Source organism: Neopelma chrysocephalum, unplaced genomic scaffold (genome assembly GCF_003984885.1).
Source record: "Neopelma chrysocephalum unplaced genomic scaffold, ASM398488v2 Primary Assembly neopelma1_63, whole genome shotgun sequence".
In the NCBI taxonomy this organism is placed as follows: domain Eukaryota; kingdom Metazoa; phylum Chordata; class Aves; order Passeriformes; family Pipridae; genus Neopelma; species Neopelma chrysocephalum.
Window position 1 is genome coordinate 7,733,707 of NW_020897720.1, and position 19,473 is coordinate 7,753,179.

At 62.2% G+C, this 19,473-nt stretch overlaps 1 protein-coding gene across 4 annotated transcripts; it reads left to right on the plus strand.

Annotated features, from left to right (window-relative positions):
• The first annotated feature begins 146 nt into the window (after positions 1-146).
• Positions 147-17,173, plus strand: RNF44 (ring finger protein 44). Of its 4 annotated transcripts, none has more exons than XM_027682962.1 (11): positions 147-263; positions 12,203-12,383; positions 12,769-12,985; positions 13,484-13,651; positions 13,825-14,001; positions 14,169-14,330; positions 14,408-14,532; positions 14,690-14,777; positions 14,908-15,029; positions 15,142-15,241; positions 15,489-17,173. In XM_027682962.1, the coding sequence occupies exons 2-11, from the start codon at positions 12,277-12,279 to the stop codon at positions 15,549-15,551; spliced, it is 1,329 nt and encodes a 442-aa protein (XP_027538763.1). In that variant the 5' UTR covers positions 147-263; positions 12,203-12,276; the 3' UTR covers positions 15,552-17,173. The 4 variants fall into 4 exon arrangements, with proteins under 4 accessions (XP_027538763.1, XP_027538761.1, XP_027538764.1 ...); XM_027682960.1 differs by lacking the exon at positions 147-263 and adding an exon at positions 779-920; XM_027682963.1 differs by lacking the exon at positions 147-263 and adding an exon at positions 9,256-9,273.
• Positions 17,174-19,473: the final 2,300 nt, after the last annotated feature.

The window sequence follows — 19,473 nt, forward strand, 5'->3', positions numbered from 1 at the left end:
CGGAGGGGGGGGGGGGGGGGGGCGCCCGCCGCGGGGGGGGGGGGGGGGGGGGGGCGGCGTGGCGCGGCCGGTTCCATCGGCGCGACGAGCGCGGGGGCGCCATGAGGCGGGGCTGAGGCCGGAGCGGGAGCGGCACCGGGAGCGGCACCGGGAGCGGCACGGACACGGAGCCCGGCGGGCCCGGCCGCCGCGCCATGCGAGCGGGCTGAGCGGCGGGCAGCGCCGCGGCACGGCACCGAGCGCCGGGGGAGCGCCTCCCGCAGGTACGGGGTGCGGCGGCGGCCGCAGGCCCGGGCTGCGCGGACAGGGCCGGTGCCCGGGGTGGAGGCGGCGGGCAGGGCCCGGGGCCGAGGGAATGGGGAGGGCAGCGCCGGGGCAGCGGGGCGGGGAGGACGGCGGGCAGGGCCCGGAGCGATGGGGCGGATGCAGGGCTGGCGGAGTGAGCGCGGCCCGGTGCGGCGGGGGCGGCCGGGCCGGGCCCGGCCCGGTGCGCAGAGGGGGCGGATGGCCGGGGCGGGCGGGGGCGGCGGCAACTGCTCGGGACACCGAGACACCGGGGGAGCGGCCGTAAAGCGCAGCTGGGCCCGGTGCGGCCGCACGGCGGTGGGAGGAGCCACCGGTGCCCGGAGAGCCCCGCGGGGAGAAAGGCCCCCGTGGTGGGGCCTGCCCGGGGCAGCGGGGAGGGGGGCAATCCCTGCCAGCCCCCCCCTTCTCGGGGGCTCCCGCGGCCCTGGCCGGGCGGGGGTCGGCGGCTCCTGCCGAGGCTCGTGCTGTGTCCTTGCCCTGCTGCGCACCCCGGGGTGCCCCGTCCGCTGTGCCCCTGCACCCCATGAGCTGTGCAAGCCCCGGCTTGCGTGCCTGTGAGAGGGGACGGGAGGGGAAGTGGTGAAGTTCTTCGGGAAGTTGCGTTTGGGGAAGAGGTAGGAGACAAATGAACCTGAACTGCCGGGGCGGTGATGGTGGCAGTGGGACAGGCTGTGCCACCGGCCCTGCAGGGTCTGTGCTGGCAGCGTGGGCTGTGTGCGGGGCCCGTGGCAGCCCTGTCCCACGGAGGACCTGTGGGACCGGGTTGTGGGCATCTGGGATGTGCCCCCGGGTTTGCTCTCCTGGGCAGTTGAACCCCGCGGCCAGGCAGGTGCTGTCTCTCCGTGTCCCTCTTCCCACGAGCATTGCTCGGTTTTGTGCTGGTGCCTTGTCCGCCAGCTCTGCACCAGTCCTGTGCTCCAGCACAACTGGCCGTGTGTCCGCAGCTCCGGAGCTCGTCCCCGTTCTCGCCTCCTCACCGTCCTGTGCCACTGCCTCGCTCTGTCCCTCTGCCACCTGTGCTCATGTCGGCCCTGACGCCCCAGGACCTCGAGGTCCCCCTCGAGGTGGGGCCTCATGCCCCGGGGAGATGGGCAGGGTAGAGACTGGCAGGGCAGGTGGGTCCCCGGGGCCAGGCAGGAGCCCCGGGAGGAGGAGCGGCTGTCGGAGGGGAGCCGGCTGCGTCTGATGTCACTGCGGTGCATGGTGGGTAATTATGCACGTTGCAATGAAAATAATAAGGCCGGCTCCATAGTGGTGTCTAAAAATACTGCTAATGCAGAGTGCCTGCCGGGCGCCTTTGTTTGTCACCTTTGGGTGGCTGCTTTGGGGCTGGCCGGGTGGCATCACGCCCCTCAGCAGTAGGTTTGGTTTCGCAGGTGGACTGTGGCCCTTCCATGCCTCCCCGCAGTGGGAGCAGAGACAGGGCAGGCGTTGGCATGGGAGGTGAGGCAGGAGGCACCTGTGTGTGTTTGGGAGGCTCCAGTGTCACTCCCCTGCAGATGTGCAGGGAGTCTCAGCGGGGTGGCAGGGCTTTGTCCCCCCCAGCTTTGCTTGGAGCGAGTGCTCTGAGTGGTGGCTGTACTGTGTCCCAGTGACCAGCCCTGATGTCACCTGGCAGTACCAGTGTGCTGGCCTGCCCAAAGGGTTTGGGCCCTGGTGGTGTGGTCTGTCCATCACTGGCATTGTGTGGACAGGGCAAAGCTCGCTGGGCCAGGGTTTCTAGACCTGCCCCCTGGGGCTGCCTCCACAATGTGTTCTGGCATGACCAGGACTGTGGCAACTTGCTGCTTTCTGGATGAGCAAAGGCCAGGGGAGGGAGGGATACGTGCCTGGAGTGGAGGGAAATGGTGTCATAGGTACTGGGTAGCACCTGGGTGCTGGCCCAGGGCAAGGACTGCCTGGCACGCTGATCTCTGCTCCGTGGGCTCTGCCTGGCTGCTCTCTGTGCAGCTCTGGCTGCTGCTATGATCCTTCCATCTGCTGCCAGTGCTGGAAGCTCCCACTGCAGTGGAGGGAGAGGCTTGCAGGGGTGATGAGAGCCATCTAGAGCCCACCAGACTGGCAGGGTGGCAGGGCGAAAGTGGTGTGTGGCAGAGCAGCAGCAGAGAGCCTGGAAGGGCAGGAAATGGGAAGCCTGTGTACTCAGGTCTCTGTGACGAGTCTCTTCCGTTTTGTGTGTGGAGAGGTTGGAGTTGTGGTGGCTGCTCCTAGTTCTCAGTTGATGCTTCTGGTGGGCTCTGACTTCAGCTGTCAGTCATGGGAGGCTGAGCCTTGTCCCTCTTCACTGTGGAGCAAGTGGGGAGGTATCACCTTGCCTGTGTGCTGTGTTGCTTTGCCTTTAGGGTCATGGCTGTGTTTTTGGGGCCCCATGCTGGGCTCTCCCTTCACTGGAGGGGGAGAATTGTCACTGCCTCCACTCTTGCCAGGTGCTAACTCTGACCTCTGAAGCCACACATGGCAGTGGTGTTCCCTTGAGCAGTGAAACACACCGTCCTTACCTGCTGCACTGCCTGGCTCCCTTTGGTGAGTGACGAACAAGGAATGGGGAGAGGAGACTGCGAATCCCCATTGATCCGCACCGTGAAAGCTGTGTGTTTGCGTCTGCCTGCCCCGGACTGGGGCTCTGTGAGGGGAATTGATCAAGCTGTAAAACCCAGAGCCAGCTAATGAAATAGGGACTATAGATTTTTATTTTAAATGGAAGAGAGTTTACGGGAGATTTAATTATCCTTTGTTTATGGACCTGTTAGAGGAATGAAATAACAGCTGGCAGGTAGGGGCTGGGCTTCAGCTTGCAGCACTTTTCTCTCAGGTGTCTGCAGAGCTGGTCAAGTCCTGCCACCCAGGGCAGTGTGGGGAGTGATGTGAAGTCACTCGGAGCAGAGCAGGACAGGGCAAAGTCCTGCTTGTCCTGCCAGGTGTCCCTGCTTCCTGGTGGGAGCTTCTGTGCTCAAATAATGGAGGGGCTAGCCCTGGGCAGTTGGGGCTGGTGTAAGAACAGCTCTCCTTGTCCTTTGGGCTTTGTGTGGGCCTGTCCTCGCTCTGGTGGACATCAGGGAGTTCAGGAGGCTGTGTCCCTCCAGGTGTCACTTCCCGGGGCCGTGGACAGCAAGCTGTCACTGACACCCCTGTACCTGCGCAGTGTGCGGGGTTTGTAAAGCAGAGCTGCAGAGCGCTGGGACTCACTGGGCTCAGCCGTGTGTCGGACACCAGCTGTAACGCTGTCTCTACAGCCACTCCTCCCATGTGCATCCACTCCACTGTCACGTGAGCCCAGCCGCGGGCACGGCTTGGGAGGTGGTGGCAGCAAGCGGCACAGTGCTGGTTTTTGGCGGAAAAGCCTGGCTTATGAATGCTTTTAGTTTTTCATTTCTGAATCAAGGAGCCGGTGCATAGCATTTTCCCATCATCTCTTGGCTCCCTGCTTGGACCAAGCTGGAGGAACATGGTTTGTCACCTGCCCTGTGTAGGTGAATGGTTGGCCGAGGGGTTTGCTTACCCACCGGGCAGGCATAGCTCACAGGGTGCAGTCTGATGTGGCCAGAGGCTGCTAAAACATCCAAGGAAGCTGCTGGTGCTGGGGAGCCCTCCCAAAGGCCCTCTGACAGTGGTGTGCAGGAACTTGGGAGAGCCTGGCCCTGAGCCCTGCATTCACGGAGATGCACAAGGATGTTGCATGGCTCCCTGAGACAGGTCAGTTCTGGAGGGGAGCAGCGTGGATCCATGCTGTTGGCTCGCAGGGGTGTTGGGAGAAGCCAGCCTGCTGATTCTCGGGGCAGCAGAGCTGCACCATGGTGCTTATCCTTTCCTTCGCCCTTGCATCTGCAAGCATTTCAGGGTAGCAGCCATTTCCTGGAGGGCACGAGCAGCCCAGGGTGCCCCTGTCCGATATGGGGTGTTTGGGTTTTCTGGAACGGAGTGGTTTGGGAGGGCTCTACTTTGCTGCTTGCATGGCAGAGGGCAAGGCAAGCAGTGTTCCCAGCAAGCAGCACTCATGATGGGCCTTGGGAATATTATTTTCCAGCTGCAGCTTGATCCCTGGAGAGCTGGCCTCGCTGGCTGTGGAGCTGTAGCTCTGGGCTTTCCTTGGCTACTCTGGAAAGCAGGATGAAGGATTTCAGCTCGATCATACAGAGCAGAGGACTGGCCTGCAATGCTTTGTGGTAGGAGCTGCTTCCTCTTGTGTGAGCCTGTGTTGTGGTGATCCAGGCCTCCAGCACCTCTCGCTGTTGCCCCTGGAAAAGGAGGGCTCATGCTCTGATCCTTCTTCCCCCCAACCTGGCAGCACCAAGCTGTGGTCCCCTCTGGCAGGTTGTCTTTTCCCTGCTGTGCTGGTGGGGCTCCCTGGCAGCGTTTTCATTTTGAGCCAAGGGTCTTAGTTGCTTTTCTCTCCGTGCCTGCGCTTTAGGAAAGTGGTGAACAATAAAAATCCACTGGCAAGAGCTGTAGCAGAGGTCAGGCAGCTCCTGTGCCCCAGGGTGCTCTCTTGTCACCGCACAGCCGTGCTTTGTGCGCGGGGGCTGTCAGCTTGAAAGTCATGTTTTTGCTCTTAAAGCCATCCCCAGGCACTGGTGTGGGGTTCTGTGAGTGATGTACTGGGGAGATATTGCAGCAAACCTCCTTCGCATTTAGGGCAGTGGTCACTGCCTGTTTCGATGCATCTTGTAAGCAGCCTCTTGGCAAATCTTAAATCAAGGACAAAGGAGGGTAAGTGGCTGCTGAAAATCATGAATTTCTCTGAGCTCCTTTCTGAAAGTGATCGTTGCAGGTTGTCGGTGTCCCCGCAGGCTTCTTAAAATGCAAAACAAAACACCCAGCCCAACTTCCTGACTGTCACTAGTGCTTTCAAGAGACGCTTCGTTTTGCTGAGTGGTAATGAAATTGGTCTTCGCCATCCACCAGCTCCTGGCTTTGCCTTTGGAGCTCCTTTGCTGGAGCTGCTCTGCCTGAGCACAGCTGGGGAGCAGTGGGTAAGGTGTCTGGAGCCCAGCCCCTCCTGCTCTTGGCCCCTTGCTTGGCAGATGCCATTAGCACTGTCCACAGCATGTAGCAAGTGGGCTGGACTCGAAGGGATGCTTGTGGAGAGGTGGCAAGTGAGCTGGGGACTCCAGGGATGCTGTGTGGGGATGGGCTGTGGGGACTGAATCCCTGCTCCCTGGGTTGGCTCTGCCCAAGGAGAGATTGGATGTGTTTTAGCAAAGGGCTCTTTGAAATGAGAACTAAAAGGTGAAATGCAGAGAAGTATGGGGTCCTGAACTGCAAGCTCTGTTGGTAGGAAGCAAGGGGAGGACTGTGGAGGCTGCCCAGGCATTTGCTCTTCTCCCCCCACCCATGTGCAACTGAGATGTGGAACCCATTTCTTGATGCTGTTCAGCTACAGAGGTGCCTGAGCTGGACCCAGTTGCTGCACCAGCAGCCTTCTGGTCATGCTATTCAGGCTCTGCTGGTGTTTCTAGGGCAAACGAAGGAAAGTGGAGATATCTCTGTAGATTATTTACCCTGTCCTAAGGAAATGAAGGCTTGTGCAAGCTGCAAGCTTATTGTTCATTTGTGAGCATTCTCCTCTCTGCTTTGAACTTGCTGGATGGTGTCAGCTGGGGTAGGTGTTAGGTGTGTGGATGATGTCTCAGAGGTCTTGGCTTGCTACAGGCTCCGGCTCTTGGGGAGGAAGGTGCTGCTAGTTCTCCCTCTGCAGTGCAGCTCAGCCGTGCTATTAGACATCAGAGAATCCACGTGGGAGAGATCGACAGGAAACTGGGCGTTATCAGTTCCGCTGCCTGTGCAGCTACTCGCTCCTCATGTCAGCATCCTCCACTGTGTGTGTGGCTGGAGGCGTTTGATGGGAGTGCTGTCAGCCCGGGGGTGGGAGTGGGTGGCGTGTGATCAGGCGGAGGCGTCCTGCCTCCGCTGCCGGTGAACTCGGCTACACTGGGTGTGTGGAGCAGGGAGGGAGCCCCTCACTCCCCTGTCTCCACAGTGGAGAAGTGCTTCACCCTGCCAATGTGAGGGTGTCCCATGTCCTCTGGTGCTTGGATTGGGCCTTGGGTAGCATGGGGACACTCCTACTCCCCGCTCCGTGCAGCATAGGGAGCTTCTGCGTGCTTGGTGCTGGTTTCTTACCACCTTTCTCCAGGCGCTGAGAAGAAGAGAGAAGGATCTGGGGCCTCTTCATCTCCCTGGACTTGTGTGAGAGGCCAGGGAGAGCACAAAAGCGAGGCATTGGCATGTTGGGTGTTGGGGAGAGCATTGGGGGCAGAGCAAACCTCCAGTGGGAGATGTGCTCTCACCACTGGATCACCCTTGCTAATCCTGTGTCAGACCTGACCTATATATGGGGCAAAGAAGGCAGCATGCCTGCAGCAGCAGATGGTATCTTTAAGAGCCTGGGCTTGATGAGGCTTCATTCTGCTGGCCCCCAGCTCTTGGGAGGGAGAGGATGGGCCGCCCATTGGCTGCAGAGCAGCTGAGTTCAGCCTGAGCAGCCCCTGCAGGTACAGAGCTTTCTGAGGCTGCTGCCTGACACTGGGCGTCCTGCTCACCAGAGGTGTCACAGGTCTTGGTGGCTGGGCTGGGGCCCCTTGTCCTGGCCCAGATGCACTGACCAGTGTCTGTGGCCAGCCTTGCTGTAGCATCGCTTGGGCTCCTCAAGTGGCTCTTCAGGCAGAGCTTTGCACCTGGAGCACTGTGATGTTGGTGGCTGTGTCCCTGAGACAGCGAAGGGCAGGGTGGGCTGAGCCACTTCCACATGCCCTGGCCCTGGAGCTGCATGTGCAGTGCCCTGTCCATGCTGGCAGTGTGGCCGTGTCACAGGAATGATCCAGCCTGGCTGGGCAGGGAGCAGGAGCAGCATGTGAGCTCTGCTCCATCGATGGCTTCTCCCAGCGCTGTCCTGAGGACATCGATAGCTGCTGGCCACGGGGGAGCTGGTGACGCTGGAGCGGGTCCGCAGGGAGTGTCTGCACAGATATCCACCATCTGTGGCCTCTGCCTGCTGCCGGTGCTCTGTCCAGGATCAGGCTGTGTCCTGGCAGCCTTGTGAAGGTGCAGTGCTGCCTCTGCTCACAAACAGTGGCAAGGTCAAAGGGCAGAGTGCTGTTTTCCTTCTCTTCCCTCTAGTCCCCAAATCTTGGACCAAAGAGGCTGTAATAGAGCAGACCTGGAGGGTGGTTGTTCAGATCTGGGCTGATTCAGTCCTTTGGCTGTTCCTCCTGAGGTGCCTGTGTGAGCGCATGGATCTGACTCCATCATAGGTCTGCCCCACTGTGCTGCCTTCCTGTCCTGTGTCCCCTACTATGGGGACAGAAGCAGTTGGCCATGGTGCCATTGACAGACGTGGTAGAGGGAGCTTGCCCCTGGATCCTCCATGTCCTGGGAGGTCCTTGAGCCTGGTGTGGTTCCTCCTGTGTTCGTGGATTTGAGGTGAGGGGGTAAGAGCTGTCAAACTGGCCTTGAGAGGGGCCTGGAGGGATCTAGGCACAGGGCTGGGATGGGGCAAAGCTGAATCCAACTGCTCATCGCAGTGATGAGCTACTGAATTGTTAAATCATTGAGCTGAGGTCTTCTTTGAAAGGGGTGATGCTACAAATTAATTAGCTCCCTTTTGGTTGTTAGCACTTTAAAACCCAGCTGTCAGGGGAAGGCTGGTTTATAGGCATTACATCAGGGCTGCCGGCTGGCTCGCTCGCCTACCTGGGAATTTCTAAGTGTGCGTTGTAACCGGGGGAAATTTGGCTCGGCTGCAGCATCTGCCTCTCAGTGAAGCTGCTGTGATGCACTGCCCTGAGCAGGGGGGTCTGACTGGCGCTGAGCGGGGCTCTGGGGGCACGCGGGGAGCTGCTGGCTTGTCTTGGTGAGCGGCCCTCGAGGAGCCGGCGACTCGGCCTCCCAAGCTGCCAGGGAACCGGGGGCTCAGCCTCCTGGTGTGTGGTTCCCAGGCAGCCGGTGGCACAGCCTCCCGTTGTAAGGCTCCTGGGAGCTGGTGGCTCGGCCTCTCAGCATACAGCTCCCAGCGTTAGCCACCAGCGAGGGGACTTGCTCAGGTGAGCTGCAGGTGTGTAGGAGATGGTCGAAGTAGTTCCTGCTCCTTGTTTAATAAGTGTGAGAGAGTAGGAGGCTTTTCTAAAGCAAAAGGGGCTTTTCTAGTGCATAGAAGCTTGTACAGGGTGAGACGTCCTGGCAGAGCTGTGGGTGCGGGCAAGGGGTTGATGTGTAGAGCGGGAGGGGAGCAGCTCGTCCGTGCTCCCGTCCCAGTGGGGGAGGTGGCGGGGGGCCGATCTCCTGCTTCCCCATCCCCTTGCCCGGACTTTTCCGCCCATCTGGCAGCGGGAGCGCGGCGATGCCCGGGCACACGGTGCTGCCGTCCCCGCTACTGACCGGACTCACGGGGCTGGGGCCCGGGGGAACACAGCCGCAGGTAAGATGCCCCCAGCCGTGGGGGCTGTCCCGGCGGGGTGAGGTGGCTGGGGCCGGGCCCCCTGAGGAGGGCAGCGGGTGCCCGGTGCCCTCGTTCCGGGCCCGACCCGGTGGTCCCGGGCGGGGGTCGCTGCCCCGCGTGGCGGCCCCGCGCTCCAAGATGGCTGCGGACCGTGACACGCCTGGTCACGTGGGACGCGCGCGCGCCGCGCCGCCTCCCCCCCCCCGGTGCCCCCGGTCCCCCCCCGCCCCCGCGCGCGCCCCCGGTGCCCCCGAGCGCTGGCATCGGCCCGGCGCGTCCCGCCGGCTCTTAAAGGGACACGCACTCGCCGCGGCCGCCCCGCGCCGCGCAAAACAAAGAGGCACCGGAAACAGCGGCGGCGGGGAGGGGGCCGGCCCGGCGGGAGGCGGGCGGGAGGGAGGGAGGGGAGGGCCGGCGGCGGGCCGGCGGGGGGGGCAGGCCCGGGCCCGGCGTCGGCGAACAAAGAGCGGCGGGAGGGAGGGGGCGGGGGCGCCGCGGCGGCACCGGAGCGGCGGCCCAGGCCATCGGTGCAGGTACGTGCGGGCCGGGGGGGGGCGTGAGCGGGCGGGGGCGGGGGCCGCCCCCTGGACCCTCGGCGGCACCTGCCCCGGGCGGCGGCGGCGGGGCCCGGCGGCCGCCTTTGTTATTGCTTTTGTTTGGCGCCGAGCACATGGCCCCGGAGCGGCCGCTCTTAAAGCCACAGCTCCGCGCCCGCACCGACACCGGCACCGGCGGGGCTCTGCGGCGGGAGCCGCGGCCCGGGGTGCGCTGCCGGGGGCCGGTGGCCGCGATGCCTCCCCGGGGTGCTGCACGGCGGGGCGCCCCGTCGGTGCGCTCCGGGATGCGCCGCTCGCTCCGCCGCGTGTCGCCGTCCCGGAGATCCGGGAGCCGAGCTCGGGTCGGGTTTGATGTCGGGGTCGGCCTTCCGAAGGGGCTGCCGGTGCGGCGGGGCCACCGGTGACCCCGCTCCCGGGGGAGCGGCGGGGAAGGGGATTCGGGGGAGCTGGGGGTGCCGGGACGGAGCCGGCGGCGGGTTGGCAGCACCGTCGGGGCGGGCGGCTCCCCCGGCAGCCCCGGAGCCCGGCTCTGCCCGAGCAGATGGCACCGGGCGTGAGCGCTGGCGCGCTGCTAACTTTGTTCTCGGCGGGGCCCGGGAGTCGCCTCCCTCCGCCCCTCCGAAGGGCTGCGGGGATCGCGGTGCCCTTCGGTGTGGGGCTGCGGTGGCCTCCGCGGGGTCACGGCCACCCTGCCCGGGGTGGCCGCTGGCTCCCAGCCACGAGTGCGACGGAGAGAGCCGGGTGTGCCCGCGTGGGGCAAGAGGGTGGGTGCCTTGGGGGTGCTGGTTGTGGCAGGACGGGGGCCGGGCCACCACCGTGTCCGCGAGTCGGGGATGTCCCGCCTCGAGGTGCCGTCCTGGGGTGCTGGGAGCCCAGGCAGCCCCCACTGCTCCGGAGGTCCCGCGAACAGGCGAGTCCCTGTGTGGCTTCAGTGTGCCTCTGCGGAAGCACTGCCCATCCCGAAGCCCATCCCTGTGGTGTCTGGTCTAGAAGGTGCCTGCCGGGTCACGCAGGGCCTTGGTACCACGTGTGCTCCGAGAGTGAGGATGTGGAACTGGAAGCGGTAACAGCTCAGGGAGGCTTCTGGGGAGTGGGCTTAAACCTGGCCTGCTGCTGTGCCCCGGCCTCCAGCCCACACAGGGGAACACGGCAGCCGAGCAGAGCCTTGAGGGGGACAGAATAAACCCCCCGTGGGGCAGACCCCCCTGCTCTGGCAGACCCCCCTTCCCTGGCAGCAGTCACAGACAGGTTCCTTGGGGTTCAGCCTGTGGCTTTTGCTTGTTTTTCCTTATTCCTCTCAAAACAAAGAGAGAAATTTGCTTTCAGCTTTTACAGTAGTGTAGTAGATGGAAGTGAGGTTAAGAAGAGACCTGTGTGTGGCACAGAGCTCGCCCTGGTGACATATCACTGTGCTTGCCGATGCCCATCACCCAAAAGTGACATTGCAGCTTCTCGCTGCTGGGCTGAGACCCCCTCTCAGCCTTGTCCTGGGGCTGAGCAGTGTTCCCCAGGCTTCAGGTGCCCTTCTTGCCCCCAGTGTGCCTTTGCCATGGGCACTGAGGAGGAGGTGGGGCTGAAGGAGCTGGTTTGGGAGGGCACCAGCCTGCAGGCGAGCTGGATTTAGGGGCAGGTGGGATGCAGTGCCAAGGCCAGGGCTGCTTCCGCTTGCTGGCTGCGACTGTGGAGGCTGAAGGAAGCTGGGCAGTGGGAGGGTGCCCAGGGAGGGTGTTGGACACACATGGAGCCATGGAAGGCCCTTTTGGGACTCTGGAAACCAGAGCCTGGGGAAGCACAGTCCCACGTGCAGATGTCTCCTCTGTGCAGTGCCAAGCTTCACTGAGACTGGGGGGACTGAACTGTGTGGTGGGAGGGGGCTCTGATATGAGGACACCAGCCAGCCTGGGTGCGGGAGGGGGGATGGGGCAGGGCCAGGGCTCTCTTCCCAGTCCGCCTGCCTGTGTTCCCACTGTCCCACTGCATCTGGAAGCAGCTGGAGAAGCAGAGCTGCCTGCCTGGCTTTGACACAGCCCATACCTGTCCCCTGCTCCACAGGGATGTGTGGCTGTGCCCTGTGTGCAGCAGGGAGTTGAGGTGCACAGCCCTGACACAGCAGGGCCGTGAGCCCCGCTGCCCTCACCAGCCCCTGCGCCTGCCACCAGGGCAGCAGTGTCACTCCAGAGTAGGATGTGCAGGAGTCCAGCAATAGAGAGCAGCCCCCAGACCAGCACTGGAGCCTATCTTGGCCAAGGACATGCTGGAAACCCCCCACGCCATTGCTCAGGCTCCCCATTGGCCATCGAGCAGCCGGGATGCTGCCACAGCCGCAGGGCCCTTCACTACTTGCTTTTCTCTGTGCCAAAAACAAGTGCTTCTCTCTCACTCTGTGTCAGTGTTGTACATGGGGGGGTAGCTCTGGCCATGCAGGGGAGGGACAGTAATGGGGGGATGGGGTGGAGATGGGCTCTTCCTATCCCCCTCAGAGCTGTATCCAGTTCCAGGAGAGGGGGTGGGTGCAGCAGCAAGAGCTCCAGCCATTGGCATCACGATCCCTTTGGGGAGGGAGCAGCAGGGTGAGCTGTGGGGGGACAGTGGCGCTGGGCTGGCTCAGTGTCACTTGTGCAGGTCTCTGGGCATGAAAAGGGTGGTGTGACTCCCAGCATTTAGGGGCACAGCAGGGGCCAAGCAGGCTGCAATTCCTCTCCCTCCCCTTCTAGCATGTCTGTGGGTGCAGTGGCTGCCCCAGCCCTGCTCAGTGCCTCCTTTCTTCCCTCTCCCAAAGCAGATGGTGAGGGAGTGAGCTGGGGTGGTGCTGTGCTGGCTTGGGGCATGGGGAGGACTGGGGGCTCCTGCAGCCCTGTGCAGCCCCAGGGGTTAAGGTGCCGTGACCCGGCTGTCCTTCTCACAGGATCCAAGGTGCTGGTGTCTTTCCCTGCCTGGAGCCTGAGGTCCCGCGTGCCCATCCGCCTCCCGACGTCACCAATGCGACCATGGGAACTGGCAGTGAATAGGCGGCCGCCCTCTGCCCCTTTTGCCCAGCGTCATTTCTCGGGGGGACCCTGCAGCAGCCCCGACCACCTCCGGCGAAGGTACGGGGTGCAGTGCGGAGCCCTGTCCCCCACGGCGTGTGGGGACGCAGGGTTGGTTCTCTGGCCCTGTTGGGGCAAGGCACCGGCTCCCAGGCGACTTGGGGGGAGATTGACAGGGAAGCACATCCACCTGGCCTGGCTGAGGGGTCCCTGGGGAGCAGGGGTCCTTTTTGTGCTGCGGACACTGAGAGGGCACTCGCAGAGTGAGCAGAGAAGCTGGTTCTGGAGCTGCCCAGCCTGATGTGGCCTGGCACAATGCCCTGAGCATCTCGCCCTGGGCACTGGGCTGGCACTGACCCACCTGTAGCCACCCTGCCCGGGGCTGCGGTGCCCCTGGCCTGGGGGGTCACTCCTGCTCTGTTTCTCTCCTGCGGTGGCCCCGCAGCCCCCCTGCCAGGCGTCAGTGGGGACGACGTGACAGACCTCTGGCAACCCTGCTGGGCCAGGATGAGCCCCAGCTGCACCCTGCCTTCCCCCAGCAGCCGCACATCCCTGTAGATGAGCCCCGTGCCTACGCTCTTCCCAGCACGCCGCCACGAATGCTTCACCCAGCCGCTCACCCGCCCCACCAGAACCCATTCATGGTGGATCTGCATGACCAGGTAGGTACTGCAGCCCCAACCCCACTCCTAAGTGTGGCCCTGGACTGGTGTCTGGGATGGTGACATGTCCCTGAGTCCCCTCTGGCCACTTGCTGCTGGGAGCACCCAGCCCTGAGCCTGTTGGTGCTCTTGTCCTCTGAGCACTTAAATCCTGGGGTCCCTGTACCAGCTTGGGTGTGGCCAGGGTTGTCCCTGCTCCCAGGGACTGGGGATAGTCCCCTTGCAGGATTGTTCATGTTACAACTGTCAGTGTCATCTATGGTGGCAGTGCTGGCTTGGAGGCTGTGCCAGCTTGTCTGTGGGGAGCAAAGAGGGGTCCAAAACTCCCTGAAACTGAGCCTGCGCTCAGCCCCCTTCTCTGGCCACCACCAGTGGGACAGAGGTGCCAGGTGTTGTGTTCCAGTGCTGGGTGCTCAACACCTTGATGCCACCCTGTCATGATGGGGGCAGCTCAGCCAGTGCTGTATCCTGACAGTGCCCTTGGCGCCTCATTCTCAGGTGCACCAGGGACCTGTCCCTCTCTCCTACACGGTTACCACTGTCACAACGCAAGGCTTCCCCATCCACGCTGGCCAGCACATCCCTGGGTGCAGCACCCAGCAGCTCCCAGCATGCTCAGTGATGTTCAGTGGACAGCACTACCCGCTCTGCTGCCTCCCACCCCCGGTGAGTCATGGCAGGGGACACCTGGGGACAGCCTGGACCGTGAGTGCCCAGAGGTTGTGTGGATACTCAGGCCCACTGGAGTGCAAGTTTCTGAGGGCACAGGGTCTGTTGGAGACCCTGGGGAGGGGGCAGAGGTGTCTGACTCTGTTTTTTCTCTCTGTTTCTCCCCACAGCTGATTCAGGCATGTGCCATGCAACAGCTTCCCGTCTCCTACCAGACATTCCCCCCCATCATCTCCAGCGACCATTACATCCTGCACCCACCCCCGCCGCCAGTGCCCCCTCACCAGCCGCCCCACATGGCCCCCCTGGGGCAGTTTGTACCTCTCCAAGCCCAGCATCCACGCATGGTGAGTTGGGGACATGATGCGCCCAACGAAAACCACCTTGGGTCTTGTCCTTCTGCAGCTCCTGTGGGTTTGAGCTGGGGGTGGTGGGTGAGGGTGCCCAGGGTCCTCCTAGTGTTGGGGAGGTGTAATATGGGATGCTTCTCCCAGCCTAACTGTTTCCCCCACAGCCTCTGCAGAGGATAGACAATGACGTGGACCTGCGAGGGGAGCAGCACCCCATCGCGGGCTTCACGTACCCCCCGTCTCACCACGCCCCCACGCTGTCGCCCTCCATGCCGCTGCATTACCTCCCCCACGACCCGCTGCACCAAGAACTGCCATTTGGCGTGGTGAGTCTCTGTCTTGTGGAGGGGTTGGGGACACTGTGGGGCTGGCACAGCCCTGAGTGCCCTGTCTCTCCCTGCAGCCATACCCCCACATGATGCCCCGGCGGCTGAACACCCAGCGGTACCGTCTGCAACAGGCGCTGCCCCCACCGCCACCCCCTCCACCGCCGCCCCCCTACTATCCGAGCTTCCTGCCCTATTTCCTGTGAGTACCGAGGGATTATGGTGTAGGGCAGGGGTGGTGCTGTGGATGGGGCACACAGTAACACAGTGTTGGCACAGGTGGCTCTGCCCCCATGGGGATGCCAGGGCGGAGGTTGGGGTTTGTGGCCCCACACCGACTGTCCCATCCTTCCCCCCAGCTCTATGCTTCCTGTGTCGCCGACAGCCGTGGGGCCCACGATCAGCCTAGACCTGGATGTGGATGATGTGGAGATGGAGAATTACGAGGTGTGTAGGCTCAGCTTCCCCACAGGATGATGGGATGAGGGAGGTGGGGGGTGTGGTGGAGGGGAGAGCCTGGAGAGGTGCTGTGCTGGGACATCAGATGAGCTAAGCCGGCCGCTGCATCTCCTTCCAGGCACTGCTGAACTTGGCTGAGCGGCTGGGGGAGGCCAAGCCACGGGGACTCACCAAAGCAGACATCGAGCACCTCCCGTCCTACCGCTTCAACCCTGAGAGCCACCAGTCCGAGCAGACCCTGTGAGTGAGCCCAGGTTGCACATGGGGGGCCTGTTGAGGTGCTGGGGGCCATGGCTGGTGGTGGGGCCGTGACTGGAGGAGGTGGGGCTCTACTAATGGCTGCTTCCCCCAGGTGCGTTGTGTGCTTCAGCGACTTCGAGGCCCGGCAGCTTCTCCGCGTCCTGCCCTGCAACCACGAGTTCCACGCCAAGTGTGTCGACAAATGGTTAAAGGTACTGCGTGTGCCCTCTGCGGGGAGCGTGGTGGCTTCTTGGAGTGCTGTGGGTGCTGGGTGCTGCCTTTTGGGTGGCCTTAGTGCCCTGCAGCACAGGATGGATGCACTGGGAGTTGGGGTCAAGCACTGTGCCAGGCTGGATAAGGGAGTCCCAGGATGTGGTTCCAGCCCTTGCCAGTGGGGTGTGGGTGCAGCTGGTGCCATGGGGTGCCCGCTCACTTGCCCTTGTCTCTGGTTGCCTGCAGGCGAACCGCACGTGCCCGATCTGCCGGGCGGACGCGTCGGAGGTGCAGCGGGAGGCGGACTGAAGCTGGCGGGCGCTGTGCCGCACAATTCGCTAGAGGATGAGGTCGCTGGGCTGGGGCGAGGGCCGCTGCCCGCTGCTGGGGCCTGACCCTGCGCTTACCCCCTTCCCCAAAGCCTCTCCTCGGATGTGGTGAGCATTGAGCAGTCCGGGCTCCCGGCCAGCCCTCCTCCTCCCCGCTGGGGCACGGACTCGGCCGGACGCCTGCCCGCTGCGCTCCCAGGGCCCCGAATCGTGTTGTGCTGGAGGCGGGAGGCGCGTGGCCGTGCCCTCCGCGCTCCAAAGACGCTGTTGTTGCTCCATCACTTTTCCAGGTCTTTGTACTCCGCTAGGGAATTAGTGGTTTTTCCCTTTGTCACTATTTTTTTTTTACGATAGTTTTTTTTTTTCCTGTTTCCATTTCTGTCACGATTTTGGTTCCGTGGCCGTTTGCCCCAGGGGCGCGCAGGCAGCTCCTCCCCTCGGCGTTGCTCGAGGAGGACACAGGGAGGAGAGAGGAGGGAGCGCCGCAGGTTTGATGCTGGCGGCACCCCGAGCCAAGCGGAAGGCCCCGGGACGTCCAGAGGAGGTGTGGCCAAGGTGGGACACCAGCAACCCTGCGGCATGGCTGGGGCAGGAAGGCAGGAATGCTTCTGTCCCTGCTCTCACATGCAGCCCGGCTCAGCCCCTTTCCTGCCTCAGGTGCCCTAGGGAGCCCCGGAGGGTTATGGCTGCTTGGGGTCTTTCACCAGTGGGAGGACGGTGCTGTCATGGCCCTGGCCCCTCTCCCTATTCATTCCCCCGTGCCTGGCAGCTCCCGGGGCTGAGTCATGTGGCATCCCATGAGGCAGCCAGGCCTGAGGAGGGATGTCAGCCCCGCATTCCCGTGGCCATGGGCATGTGGTGTCCCCGGTGTGCTGCCTGGCCCCCAGCTCCTGCTCTCGTTTCTCTGTCCCGACAATGTAAATCAAGGTAGCCCCGTGCCCTGTCCTGCTGGCTGGACGGCGTGGCGCGGTGTCCCTGGCCGGTGGGCAGCAGGGGCCAGCTGGACTGCGGCGGGTGCCCCCCCAGCCCCCGGAGCAGGGAGTTTTATTCATAACCTCGTGGTGTATTTTCAGTGCTAGCCTGGCCCTGCCCTGGCTGGCGCTGGGGGAGCTGTGAGCAGCCCCCCGCTGCCATATCCCCCTGCCCGTGCAGGGCTGGGCGACGGGGCTGGAGGAGAAGCTGCCACACTGCCACCCGGCTCCGTCAATCCCGCGTGGCCGTTGTTTTGCATGATTAATTAGCGAGGAGGGTGACGGGAGGCGGTGGCTGGGGTGGTGGTGAGAGCACCGCCCTCCCCTTGCGGCGCGTCGCTGACGCCTGGGAGCCTCCGAGCGGACGCCAGCCCTATGTAAATGTTCACAAATATGCATGCATGTCTGACCAGCTTGGAACGTGGTCTTGGCTACGTCTAGCCGGCTGTGGGGTGAGGGGGGTGGGGAGAGGGGTTTTTGTGCTCAGCTGATACTGCCATGCACTGTACTGCACATGTCCGCAACGCCACAGCAGGACCGTGAGACTTTCAGGGCCGTCCCTGCGGGGTCCGTGCCCCTCCGGGCGGGAGGCGGCGGCGGGGGTGGGGGGCGCCCGCGGTGGTGGCGTGTGCAGGGGGCCGGGCTGGGAGGGGGCCGCTCCCCGCGGGGCGGGGGGCAGGCACGGGGCTGGCCCTCGGCCGGGTGCGAGGCGAGGGGCCGCGCCCGGCACGTGGGTGGGCACGACGGTGCCTGCAGGGCAGTGCCAGCCACCGGTGGGGCCGGCCCTGATCACTGCCTGGTTGGGCACGGGGCCGGCGAGCGGCGTGGGGCGACAGGCCAGTCCCCTCGCTGCCCTTTCCCATTTCTCCAGCGGCCACGCTCCAGGGGGAGCGTCGAGGCCGAGGGTCCCGGCCTGGCGCCACCAGCTCCACCGGGCACCGCTGGGCTCGGTGCCCCTTGAGCAGGACCCCGGCCCCCTCCCCGTCCCTCACTCAGTGACAGATAACCAAAGGAGTCCCCGTGCGCGCCCCCGGAGACGCCCCCCTCCTCCCCTCCCGCCCTCGCGGTGCCCAGGGAGCCAGGAAAGCCTTACGGTCCTTTGACGGCGACTCGAAAGCTCACAGCTCGTGTGCTGCAGAATTTATTCCAATGAGCAGCTAAAAGTATCATTTAAAAAAAATAACAAAAAGAAAAAATGACAAAAAAAATACTAAAAACAATTATTTAGGGTGTTTGTGATTGCTGACTGCGCTGTAGATACCACTGTTTACCAATGAATTCCTGTGGTGGGATAGTGGACTGTTTACTGTTCTATTATACCAGTCCCCGGGCCCTCCGGTGGGACCCCCGCGGCCCCCGCGGCTCCCCGGAAGGTGCTAGGACGTGTGTTCTGTGTTAGAAAGTTTTTATATATATATATATATATATATATAAATATATATATATAATTTTTTTTGCTCTGTTACTTGCACATTTTACAGTTACCTCATTTTTCCCATGTATGTATTTGAAAAAAGGCTAATATATAGAAAAAAAAGGTTCTTAAAGCTCTAAAAGTGTTTGTTTTTTTCCATTCCATTGGAATCATATTGGTTTTGTAGCATTTAACATAACTAGTATGTTGTATTATATATATGTGTATTATACTGATTGAAATTTTTAACAGATTTGTACTTTTTTTAAAATGAAAGTTGCTAGTTCTGCTTGACCAAGTAGTGCAATCATTATTTTTTTTAATGTTGTGGCTGATTTTGAGAGGGATATTCACTAATAAATGTATGATGTATACCAACATGCTGTGCCCAGCTCTTGTGTCTGTGGGGGCTTCAGAAGGGATGGGGTCCCCTGGCTGTTGCTGCACAGCTGTGTGGAGGTGCAGCAGCTGGAAGAGCCCCAGAGAGGGGCTTGGAGGAGAGTCCAGGGGAGCCTGAGGGAGGGAGCAAGAGCTGATACCCACCAAACGATGCCATTCCCAAGGCTGGAATGGGAACAGCAATGTGTGCTGGCAGCCCAGAAAGCCAACTGTGTCCTGGGCTGCATCCAGAGCAGTGTGGGCAGCAGGGCAAGGGAGGGGATTCTGCTCTTCTGCTCCACTCTGGTGAGACCTGACCTGGAGTGCTGCATCCAGCTCTGGGGTCCCCTACATAAGGACACAGAGCCCTTGGGAGCATGGAGTAGATAAGGTGACAAGCACCTCCCCTGTGGAGTCAGCCTGAGAAAGTTGTGGTGGTTCAGCCTGGAGAAGGTTGTGTGGAGAACTCAGCCCCTTCCAGTATCTGAGGGAGCTACAAGGAAGCCAGAGAGCGACTCTTCATCAGGAGTGGTAGCGATAGGACAATGCAGAATGGGTTCAAACTGAGAAAGAGTAGGTTTAAATTAGATAGAAGTAAAAAATTCTTCCCTGTGAGGGTGAGAGTTGTGGCTGCCCCATCCCTCAAAGTGTTCAAGGCCAAGTTGGACAGGGTTTGGAGCAACCTGGTCTACTGGAAGGTGTCCCTGCCCAGGGCAGAGGGTTGGAACGGGATGATCTTTGAGATCCAACTCAAACCATTCTGTGATTCTGTGAGCTTGGCTACCTGTCCAGAACAGGTGGGTAGGGAAGGAACAAGTTCCTACCACTCCCCCTGTGGGCAGGAGCTGATGGCACTGCTCCACAGCCATGACCAAGCCTCTGGCAGGGAACAGAGCCCTACACCCACCCTCAGATCTTTCACCCCCCTCCCACTTGCTCCTGGAGAGTAGACCCAGCCCTTAGAGCTCAGGGCCAGCTCCCTCCCTCCCTCCCAGCCTCAGCCCTGAGCCGATGCCACAGGAGGCAGGAGAGGAGCACCTCAGCCCTGCCATGGCCCACAGTGGGCACACTCGTCTCACACAGCACCTCCCGCTGGCACAAAAGCACCAGTTCAAGGCCAGAAGCTGAGTGCACCCACA

Coding starts and splice junctions, on each gene's coding strand:
- RNF44 (XM_027682962.1), top strand. CDS start 12,277: ATGCGACCATGGGAACTGGCAGTGAATAGGCGGCCGCCCTCTGCCCCT. Junction 12,986..13,483: donor TGGTGGATCTGCATGACCAG/GTAGGTACTGCA, acceptor CCTCATTCTCAG/GTGCACCAGGGACCTGTCCC. Junction 14,002..14,168: donor AAGCCCAGCATCCACGCATG/GTGAGTTGGGGA, acceptor TTTCCCCCACAG/CCTCTGCAGAGGATAGACAA.